Here is a 12033-nt window from a genome sequence, read left to right as displayed (position 1 = left end):
TGTGGAAGCAAGTTTGATGCGTAATGTTTTACAGAACAGGGTAGGGTTGCACCAGTCGTTCATAAGTTCTTACTTAAACTGGGACGTAAATTCCAAACTAGAGGCTTAGTAACTACTAGCTAGTTTATAACTAACTCTTTACTTAATTCGGTTGCACCATTTGTTCTTAAGGCAGAACGTAGCTAGTAGGTCGTAAGCTCTCCGTAAAGTATTGCGTTGTCGCATAGAATGACGTCTATTATTCTTAACCCAATCACAAGCCTTATAATGGGTAAACAGGAAATAGTCTGAATAGTACGTAATTTCAAACTCATTCTTGTCTCGCCTAAACTGAAAGTTAAAAAAGACGTTAAAGCAAACGTTATCAAACTCAAAACATTACACTTTTAATTAAAATATCTATCCCACACATGGAGAAGAAAATAAACAGGAAGAAATTTTAAATCTTATTTTAATTGATGGATACACAGAAAATTAAACAGTTCTTAAAAAATTCGTTGACGAACTTGCGGCTCTTCATAATTTATACGAGCTCATCGATGTAATATAATCTGTCTGACATCTTATTCCAAGCGTTATTCATGGACAGAGGCTTCTGTAAATATTTAGTTACAACGTATTGTTACGTTTAAACTAAGTTTAATGTTGCAACGCAAAAATATTTAGTAATGCGTAAGTTGTAACTTAGTGCCCATTTACATCGTAACTAAGCTACAGTGTAACTTACGCACAGCTGGTGCAACCGGCCCCTGGTGTACAGTAAGTACAGTAAGGTAGCGTGAACACCAACGCGTTTACGCCGGCGGATTGTTTCGCTGCGCTTTTTTCCCGGTGCTCAATGTATTTTCCGCACTGAGTTGAGAAATGTTCAACTTTGGGTGTAACGCTCTGCTCATCAATGTCACGTCTCACTTGGCTGTCCAATCACAGTGGAGGGGCGGGACAAATATCACAACAACCAACCGGCGCATCGGTCAATGACTGATAAACAAAGCAGAAGTATCACAGCAACCAAAGCACTCAGCTGAATATAGCTGGCAAGCGCCTTGAGTTCAGTGGACTCTGATGTCATCTACAGTAAAGAACAGAAATGATTAACATCCTAAAATCAGTCGACGAGGATGGGACTCGAACCCACGCGTGCAGAGCACAACGGACCAGCAGCCCATCGCCCCAACCACTCGGCCACCTCGTCCGTCATGCAAATACTGTTTCACAACTCAGTACGGGATATCATGAAAAACTGCAACGTCATTCTTTAGTTAAAGCTTGAAGACTAATGCCATTATAAAGCTAGGAGAGATAAGAAATTATTTAAGGTAACTTTGGAAGAAAAAAGGTAATGCAGCTCAAATGATAAATAGTTATCTGTATATATGAATGGAAAATGCTTGATCTGACTATAGCAACACAGGCAACAGACGAGGTGGCCGAGTGGTCAAGGCGATGGACTGCTAATCCATTGTGCTCTGCACGCGTGGGTTCGAATCCCATCCTCGTCGACTGATTTTAGGATGTAAATGACATCAGAGTCCATGTAAAGATCAAAACCTTTCAATGTTATCACTACAAAAACTAAACGAGCTACAGTTTCAGTGTAATTATGTGCTCTTCTGTTAAACATTACGCTTAAAATTTACTTTTACACCACAATTCTCTACAAATAATCCTTTACATACATCACAGATCAACCCTATCTCAGGAACTTCTAGTTTCAATGTATATTCTTACAAAATATCACGTAAACGTGCATACCACTGCCGCTGGAAGCAAGTGATCGTATTTTGTAAAGTTTGAAATATATTTTCCTTACAAAAACCAATTGCTTTGCAGGATTTTAGTTAGTTTATGATAGATGGATGTGCTTTTTAAAGCGTGAATATCTAACTTTGATATAATTGTGTTCCTAGTGCTTATATCAACCTAGAAAATGTGAAAAAGATCAACCCGGTAACTTTGTTTTGATAATAGGTCATTCAGATTTCGCCTCTGTTATGATGTAAATAGCGACTTTAACAAACCACCATTGTGGTGATCAGTGTTTGCATTTCATCAGCTCATTTGCATTTAAGGGGACACACTCAAAAAACGGCACATTATTGCTCACAACTACAAAGTGGCAATTTTAACATTTTATAATAAATTATCAGTGGGGTATTTTGACTTAATATTCCACATATGCACTCTGGGGACACCAAAGACTTATTTTACGTCTTTAATAATATGACCGCTTTAAAAAGAGGGCACTATTCGATGCATTTATCATGCTGAATTTCTGACACAAACTATCATAGGCTATCTTTGGATGCAAGAATGGGAAAACGGTCGTCTTTGAACCTCTTTCAATGTGCGATCGCCGATTAAGAAATTGCCAAGTTTGTTTACAATGGTAATCTTTTGGCTGGGACAACTAGTGATGGTCGTTTTTGAAGCACTGCTTCATGAGGCTTCGAAACATTTATGAATCTTTTGGTTCGAGTCAGTGGTTCGGAGCTTGTTTCAAACTGGCCCAAGTCACGTGATTTTAGCAAACGAGGCTTCATTACGTCATAACTGTTTCGAAAATCCGATGGTTTACCTCTAGGTTGATCACGTGACCGGTGTCTAGGTGAACTCAGGTCAGTTTTATTATGAAAGTTCATAAAACATTTATCCTTCTGACTAATAACACTGCCATTTTGTCTACAGATTTAAAGACAAAAATGTGCATAATTAAAAGGGTAGTTAGTTTTAATGATTTGTTTGCCCTAAATAAAACTAAAAACACATAATACATTAAACTTTTAACTATGTCTCAAGTTAAATAATTTTTTTAACATATTTTAATACAAATCTTGCTATTATTTTGTAAAAAATGTTTGGACATAACTGCTTTTACACTATTTTGACCAGCAGGGGTCACCAGCGTGTGTGGTGTTTCGAACTGCTTCGAAAAACTGAATCAATTTTCGAAGCAATTGGTTCAATTGATTCGAAGCTTTGAAAAGCTTAATTTCTCCCATCACTAGGGACAACTAAAAATTGTGCACTGTATCCCGGGCTTACGGCCTAGTCCTGGATTAATCTAAACCTTGTAGCATACGGGAATCCGCCCCTTTGTGTCTAAAGCCATTGTTTTATTTTTTTTATATAATTTGGTACTTACTGTCATGGATCACAAGACATTACAGGCCACAACAATATCTTTTTTTGTAAAAAAAAAAAGTCTTGTATATCTCAAAATTATGATTTCCTGTTTTCCAAATTAGTGTCGATTTTGTTACTGTCAAACTTAACAGTGTTGATAGTCATGTGTGTTTCTCGGTAGATGACTGTCAGTTCTGTTACATAGTGTCAACACTGTTACACTGCCTTGGTCACAGAGTTTGACGATAACAGAATTTAACATACACATTTTGGTGTTAAGACATCATCCCACTAACAGACAACCAAAAAACTTGGCTTGAGAGAACTGTTCACTATAGAAATCTCAAACTTTAAATCATTTGTCAAAGGCCAGCTTTTAAAAACCATCTCAAAACAGCAGATACCTTGCTCAAGAAGCAAAAGTTTCCCAAACTGAAGACTAAAAGTTGCTGTAGATAAAACAGGATTATCTGTAACCCATCAGTCTGCAGGGTCTAAACATCTTAAGTAACCTATGTGCAATAAAAACAGACAATGCACTTTTGAACAGGAAAACAAACAAGATTTATTAAATCTTCCAAAGTAACTTCATGATGTCAGGCTCCCCATCACCTGGGAGGATGTTGTCTCCTCATCACAGAAGTTTAGCTGTTCAGACGCCTTTAGTCCAGCTGAAATGAGATCGAGAAAGAGTTAAAGCATTTGTTTTATGAGCAAACCAATATTACTTAAAACAGAAATGCTTACCTTCACAAAGCCGATATCTTTCGCGTACTGCCTGAAGCACTGACGGCACATGTTGAGCCCGTATTTGCGGATCAGACCATGTCTGTTAGAACACACCCGGCTGCATTGAACAAGACAACAAGTTAGATAAGCGTACTAATATAATAAAAAGTTTTAACTTTAACCAAACAGCAAGATGATGCATACAAAACTATTATTGGATAAATAAATGCATTTTATTGATTTGCACAAGCACCAGTCAGGTTTAATGCTGGAAATAAAAACAAATTTAACTCCCCATATAAACCTCACAACATATAAACCTCACAACTGCTTTGTTTATGAATTTAGCATCACTAGAAAATAAAAAAAATAACTTTCAGCATTACAAAAAATGACTAATGCTGTATCTTCATAACAATCAAACACTGTAAAAATAATGCAGCATGTGTCAAATTAACATAATTTGTTAAGTTAAAGTAACAAAAAAAAACAAGTTAAACCATTCTAACTAGTTTTTATAAGTTGTATCAATTATCACAGGTCAAGACTTAAAATGTAGGTTGAATTGACTTACAAAACCAAGCTGTTTTAACTTTGATGCATTTTTTACAATGCAAGTTATGGTTCATCTCTTGAACAGCATCGTCCTCTTAAATCTATTTAAACTTACTTTCAACTTAAGCGGTGTTATCTTGGTTGAAATATTACGAGTAAAAAAAATTATACAAGAGATCATGAGCTTATTTTTGTCATGAATTACTGAATGTGTATGTAACTTTAGTTCGATACTTCGTGATTACCAAAACGCTTATTACAAATAGCGTATTTTGTTTTGGGGAAACTACAGTTGTATTTATAAGATGTTGAATTGCGGGTGTAATAACAACTAGCAGTTAAATATTTTAATGCACAGCTATAAAAACGTCCACAAAGAACGTAAGAACAACAGAAGCAGGAGTATCGTCTGTACCGGGCGCCATGTTAGCTCGAAGCATCACCCATGTGCTTCACATTAATAAAGCTTTAATATTATTAACTAATAACCCAAACGACCCAAATTCGAGCGCTATCATGCAATCCGCATATTACACGTGTTTTAGAGTCAGAACTGACCAGGATCTGGATCCCTGGCCGAATTTTCTGGGGTGACTCCAATAGAGCTGTTGATGGCCCATGTCGTCTCTCTCGATCGGGATGTCGAAAAGGAAGTAGCGTTTGTGCGCAGGCGCAAAAAAGACGTTCTCGTTCTACGGCACGCGTTGCATCCTGCGTCCAAATCATATGCAGCGCCGTCTAGTGGCGCGTAACAAATGGCGGTGATATACTTTACTTTTTAAATATGATTGAATTGATTTAACAAAAGTGTGTTTTATCAAAAATATTTTCTTTGTATCCATAATGTGCAACAAATTACCAGAGTACACTCTGAGAGATTTTTAACATCTCTTTCTTGACAAGTCTGGAATGTAAAATCACAGAAAATGCAGAACATATAGGGGCGGTTTCCCTGACAAGTCTTACTCCCAGGATCCTAGACTAAAATGCAAGTTTGAGCTGCTTTAATTTGTCCTGTTTAATTTTAACATATTTCGTTGACATCGTTTTGTCTTAAGATGCACGCCTGTAGTGTTTTTTTTTCTTGTAAGGTATGTTTGTAAAACTTCTTAAATTAACTAATATTAATAAGGCCTAGTCTTGGATTAACTTAAACCCTGTCCGGGAAACCACCCCATACTGTTGCATTGTCTGAAATATAGGGATAGAGGATTATATTAAAGCAAAAGATAAGTCAGACAGGAAGAAAATGGAACCCTCAAGGTATTTTAGGAACAACAGGAAAAATAGATAAAGATACCCATACAGCAAATTTTTTTAAATATATTTTAAAAAATGGCCAAAAAATATATTTGCTGAAATATATTTTGGAATATTTTTACAAATATTTATTTTACACAGATATATTTTTTTGTATATATCCAAATATATTTTAAAAGTAAATTCATTTTAAAGCATTACAAATATGTATTTAGCCCTCCATATATTTTAATCCAAGAAAATAAATTCACATGGTATTGGAAGAAAAGCTTTGTTTATGTTACGAACCTGTAAACAAAACATTTTTATAAAGGTTAAAATTAAATATATTTTCAACTTCAAAAATATACTTTATAAAATTAACTTAGCAATAAAATATATTTTGGCAAAAAATAAAATTTTGCCATATGGGATGTACAATTAGAAATGTATTTGCTTCCCATTGAAAAACATGTTGATATATTAAGGTTTAAACTAAATATTTTTCCAAATTCAATTAAGCATAACATTCTACAAAATGCATATATTTTAAATATATTTCACAATATGGCCAAAAAATATATTTGCTGAAATATATTTTGGAATATGTTTATAAAATATATTTTTTACAGATTTTTGTCTATATCCAAATATATTCTAAAAGTAAATACATTTTAAAGCATTAAAAATATATATTTTTTAATCCAAGGAAATATTTTCACTTCGTATTGGAAGAAAAACTTTGTTTATGTTACGAACCTTGTAAACATAAATTTTTTTTGTTAGCATAAATTTAAAATATATTTAGGCAAAAGATAAATTTTTGCCATATGGGATGTACAATTAGAAATGTATTTGCTTCCCATTGAAAAACATTTTGAAATATATGTTGATATATTAAGGTTAAAACAATATATTTCCAAATTCAAATAAGCATAATATTCTACAAAATGCATATATTTAAAATATATTTTTGGCCAGATAATTTTTTTTATTGGTACTCAATACGTTGTTGTGGAATATCTGAAGAATATATGGATGTATTATAAGATGTATTTATTATTTTTTCATTATTAAATATAAAGTAGATTATTGCCATGCTGCATACTCACTCAGATACAGTAGGTGGCGGTATGCACCTGATAAGTCATGCTTGCCCGCCGTGAAACGAACAAGAAGAACACGATCATAAGATGTCTCCGCCTAGTGGTCAAAAGGTGCATTACAACTGGGAAACAAATACTGTTCCTAACTGTTTTCTAATACTATCAAATATCAATGGATCTTAAAACAATAAAAAATAAAACCTGCTGTTAAACCATATTTAATTAATCTCTTTAAACTAGATTTAGTGCTGTAATATATTCATAAAACAGAGGAATTTGGAGGAATTATGACTGCTAAACGAAAAGAGCTCTATCCTTATGCTTACTAAACATATTTAAAAATGAATTTATTGTTAGCATTATGCATAAATATTTTTTATTTCCCAGAAGTGTGTGGAAAATGTGACGTCATGCATGTCCTCTCGTCTGAAGCCCCCCAGAGGTTTGATTACGTTGTGGGAGCCGCGCGCGCTCTGCCTGTACAACATGACACGCGCTTGAATTAACATGTATTTATATGTGCACATGACAGCAGGCGTGCGTGCATACATGTTCGGTGAGTGTTTTGGTCTTTTTGCTCTTTGCATTTGTGTTTTTGTTATGGATCTGAATGCGGCACCTCTTAAATATTCCGCTTTAAGCATCGGTAGCCAGTTAGCTTACCAGTGACAGCGAATCTGGATCACCAAAATACACACGTCGACATGCATGTAATCGATTATCTGTGATTTTTAATTTAATACTATAAATAATATACTCATGAAGAAACGCATTGGCATGTTATGATATGTTTTCTGATTTAGCACACACGCATGCAGCTGCAATTCATGTGCGCGAGCTTCTCTTCACACTTCTCTAATTTTAAACGAATGCATTTGTGTTTTATCAAACTCATTTTCACATCTTTAAGCTTTAAGTTTGCATTATTCATCAAGGCCTTGGTTAATTTATCATGAACATGTGTACATTTTACCCATAAGGTTGACCATTATGCTCAGCCTTTAGTTTATAAAAATATTAGTGCATGCATCTGTTCAAAGATGTGTAGACTTAAACAGCTTGCTTTACATTTTTAAAAATCAATAGGAAGTGCTAGTGATTTACTGCAATTTTGATAGTGAGAATTGTATAAAAGTGTGATGTAGTCCTATAAGTAGTCCCTTTACAATACCTCCATGCATTCATATATGTACAGGGGTATTTATATTTTTGATGTATGCATTAAGTAAGAATTGCTTGGTTTTATAAATAAGGGACCTACAGTAGAGAGCAAATAATCAATTCAGGAAAATTGCCTGCAACTGTGTGTACCTCTGTTATTTTTAATGCAATAGTTTTTTTCCTTCTTAAGAATTCATATATTTATAATAATATCAGAGAGTTTTTACTCTAGACTCTGTGGTTTGTACTTTTATCTTTACTGTTACTGTTCTGATATAAAGCAAGGTTATTATCGTTAACTACAACTATTAAAAACCGTGTCTGTTCATTGAACATGTAATTAACATAAAATGTAATTAAGGTAAATAAGAGACAAGCAGAAAATTGGTGATGCTAGCATTTGTTTTTCATAATATTTACAATAAACCATTTTTAAGAGGACATATTATAAGACTTTTTTTAAGATGTACAATAAATCTTTGGTGTCCTCAGTGTGCATATGTGAACTTTTAGCTCAAAATACCACACAGATAATTTATTATAACATGTTAAAATTGCACATTTGTAATGTATCCAAGTGAAGCAGCTTTAAAATTGAAAAAAAAAAGTTAGGGCTGGATTTGAAATCGTCTATGAAGAATTGTTTGAACATTCGGTCATGTTGCTATTTGCTAATCACTGCAGTCTTTCCTGGGTCCTGCCTACCCACTGTACCCCGTGACTGGAAGTAAAGAAAGATCGTTTTGAGGAGGAGAGGAAAATAGCATTTTTTATTAAAGGCGGGGTGCATGATTTTTGAAAAACACTTTGGAAAAGGGAGTGGTGCCGAGTACCAAAACACACTTGTAGCCAATCAGCAGTAAGGGGCGTGTCTACTCACCAACATCTTTGCCTATGTTGGGTATGTGTGGGCGGGTGATTTCAAATGTTAACATTGGCCTTTAGAGTAGGGATGGGACAATTACCGGTTTCACGATTAACCATGATAAAATGTCCTGACGGTTAGTATTATCGTTTCAAATTTAATTATCATTACAACCGTGTTTAATTACCGTGATTTTGAAAACTCGCGGTAAATCCTGTCCAGCCAGAATCGCATTTAAGGGATAATGTATTGTATTAATTTACTGTAAACTTATTAGACAGATGTATTTTTTTACCACAGAAATAATTTCAGGGACATGAAATATTAAATTGTGATTTTTTTTCCATTAAATTGTGAAATTTTCATATCGTCCCATCCCTACTTTAGAGATCATGCACCTTGCCTTTAAAGATTATGAGGGCACATAATAAAATAATGAAGTTTACTGTCATTTGTAAAAAAAAATATTTTAAAAATTGTAAAAAAAATTGTAATTGTAAAAAAATAAAAAATACCACAAAATTAACGTTTTTAATTTCATTGTGACTTTAACCTCCAAAGACCTGGTGTGTCCACATAAGTGGACCTCACGTTTTTTTTGTTGTTTGCACCATAATGCTTAATTCTGTGTACTGGAACCTGTTGTACACAAACATGGACAATTGCACTGCTTCATGTTCTAAGAAAAATATTTGTTTCTTTTATTTATTGGTTCTTACTAACCCCAAATAGCTGAAAGAATTCTGAAAAAAGACAAACCAAAGGAGGTTAATATATACTATATACAGAAGAGGTTAATATATAGTATATACAGAATAGCATAATATATGGTATTATTGCTAACTTTATTGTTATCTCAAATTCATTTGAATCTAATTAAAACTATTCAGAAAACAGAAATAAAATAACTCAAATAAATTAAACTTTTATTAATATTAGTGTGAAAAAAATAATATATGAAAATTATTCTTTAAAATAAAAAATTGCAAAAGCTCATAATAAAGTTACTAAAATTAAACTAATATTAAGATGTGAACTAAAAATAATAATAAAACTACAAAAATAACTCTTCCACTGAGCAGATCTTGTAGTCAGGTTAAGTTTAGTAATGAGGTCTGAATCCTCACGAGTATAACACTTATTTAGTTATGGGTCACATTAATACTCTTATACGCTTACTGTATCTGTGTCTCTTCTTGGATGCTAAAGGAAACTAATGGAGGTTTGGCTTGAGATGTTGTATAATTTGACAGATTATAATCGTATGTAAATGACTTCAACATGGGTAAAATCATTGCATTTTACATTTTAGATGATATATGTATGAGATTTTATTTTACAGTATGTTTAAAACACTCTCATTTTTCACGATAGACATTTAGTGTTTGGTCAGTCATAAAAAAACCCTCGCTCATCTCCAGAGGATTTGCCTTTTCAGCAAATAATTTTTCATGAATAAGTGCAGAGTTGTGCTTTTGTGTACTTAGTCATTTTATGTAAATGATTATTGAAGTTATGCATTATGAATTTAAAGATATTTCTAAACGTACATCATATGTAATAAAACTGTTTTTGGTTTATTTGGGCAGGCAGAAAAAGAAGACTCCCTTTCCTCTAAGCAAAATGCCTTCTGGGATTTTTCCTCAGTAAAACTGACGTCTACCACATTCCAAAATCAGAACATCAGGAAGAAAAGCTTTTTTTTAAAGATAAAATCTGCCTAACTGTGGCAAACCTGCCGCCGTCGTCTCCAGAAACATCTCGCCGACCGTCCCGCAGGACGACCGCCTATCATGAGATTCCGAATTTACAAGCGTAAGGTGATTATACTGACTGTAGTTGTCATCGTCTGTGGATTTGGCGTGTGGAACAGCGGGAAGCCAAAGAAGGCGGATGACATTTTTCCTAAGGAGGCGGAGACGGTGAAACGGAGCGGCAGTCAGGTACCGGCCACGCTACCGGTCACACGGAAACCAGTCAACGAGACGCTTCCGGAAAAACAACCTGTCGCCAAGTCTGAAGTAGACAACACAACTCTGGTGTACAGAGGAATCGTGTTTCAGCTCAACTTTGACCAGACCCTCAGAAACGAGGAGAAGTTTCGCTCGGTCCGACAGAAGGACGACCTGGTTGTCGTCGTTCAAGTCCACAACCGTCCCGAATACCTCCGACTGCTCGTGGACAGTCTGAGGAGAGCGAAAGGCATCGAAAACGTCTTTCTCATATTCAGCCACGACTTCTGGATGCCGGAGATCAACCAAATAGTCACGTCCATCGACTTCTGCCTTGTCCTTCAGATATTCTTCCCTTTTAGCATCCAGCTCTATCCTCAAGAGTTCCCAGGGAACGATCCTAAAGACTGTCCCAGGGACATTCCCAAAAAAGATGCTTTAGCGCTGGGATGCATCAACGCCGAGTACCCCGACTCTTTCGGCCACTATCGGGAAGCCAAGTTCTCGCAGACCAAACACCACTGGTGGTGGAAGCTGCATTTCGTTTGGGACAGAGTCCGAGCGCTGAAAGACCACCGCGGGCTCGTGTTGCTCATCGAGGAAGACCACTACCTCGCTCCCGATTTCTATCACCTTCTCAAGCTCATGGTCTCTTTAAAGAAGGAACAGTGTCCCGACTGCGACATCCTCTCCCTGGGCGGCTACGGACACGTCGGATATTCCAGCAAAGCCAACAAGGTGGAGGTGAAGGCCTGGAAGTCTACCGAGCACAACATGGGCATGGCGCTAAATAGAGACACCTATCAGAAACTGCTCAGGTGCACGGATGCGTTCTGCACCTACGACGACTACAATTGGGATTGGTCGTTGCAGCACCTCACCGTCAGCTGTCTGCCCACCTTCCTGAAGGTCATGGTCAGCGAGGCGCCTCGCGTTTTCCACGCAGGCGACTGCGGCATGCACCACAAAAAGTCGGCTTGCATGCCGAGCAGCCAGAAGACAAAATTCGACAACATTCTGCAGAGCAGCGGGAACCAACTGTTCCCAAAACAGCTGCTCATCACAAAGAGACTCCCTGCGTCTGGGGCCAAAGGTGTTGCCCCGCACGTGAAAAACGGAGGTTGGGGAGACATCAGGGACCACGAGCTCTGCAAGAGCTATTTGCGATTACAATAACTTGATTCCTTTTTTTGTGTTTTTGCATCCCCTAATGAAAGCCTTTAAACATCTTTATGGACTCTTTCTTCGTATTGCCTGTTTTATTGAAATATTCCAAATAAAAAAGTATGTGACGTTTGGA

At 35.8% G+C, this 12033-nt stretch overlaps 2 protein-coding genes and 1 non-coding gene across 4 annotated transcripts in view; 2 read left to right on the top strand and 1 right to left on the bottom strand.

Moving 5' to 3' along the window:
* Window positions 1-12033, top strand: part of mgat2 (alpha-1,6-mannosyl-glycoprotein 2-beta-N-acetylglucosaminyltransferase) — an 18113-nt gene extending 6080 nt beyond the window's left edge. Inside the window, exons 1-2 of one of the 2 annotated variants that reach the window (XM_055186591.2) lie at window positions 7155-7311; window positions 10371-12033. In XM_055186591.2, the coding sequence (XP_055042566.2) occupies window positions 10575-11909 (1335 nt within the window). In that variant the 5' untranslated portion in view covers window positions 7155-7311; window positions 10371-10574 and the 3' untranslated portion in view covers window positions 11910-12033. Of the gene's footprint in view, window positions 1-7154; window positions 7312-10370 lie in introns of those variants that run through there. The other variant, XM_073856477.1, reaches the window with a different exon arrangement.
* Window positions 1421-1502, top strand: trnas-gcu (transfer RNA serine (anticodon GCU)). The gene has a single exon. It is a non-coding gene; the product is annotated as a tRNA-Ser (tRNA).
* On the bottom strand, window positions 3667-5128 carry rps29 (ribosomal protein S29). Its single transcript, XM_055187014.1, has 3 exons — window positions 4969-5128; window positions 3874-3973; window positions 3667-3797 (listed from the first exon to the last, which is right to left on the bottom strand). Exons 1-3 carry the CDS (start codon window positions 5028-5030, stop codon window positions 3789-3791), a joined length of 171 nt encoding a protein of 56 aa, XP_055042989.1. The 5' UTR covers window positions 5031-5128; the 3' UTR covers window positions 3667-3788.

The sequence above is a fragment of the Misgurnus anguillicaudatus genome, chromosome 18, assembly GCF_027580225.2.
Source record: "Misgurnus anguillicaudatus chromosome 18, ASM2758022v2, whole genome shotgun sequence".
Classification (NCBI taxonomy): domain Eukaryota; kingdom Metazoa; phylum Chordata; class Actinopteri; order Cypriniformes; family Cobitidae; genus Misgurnus; species Misgurnus anguillicaudatus.
The sequence above is the reverse complement of the archived record's forward strand: the minus strand, read 5'-3'. Positions and strand labels throughout refer to the sequence as shown.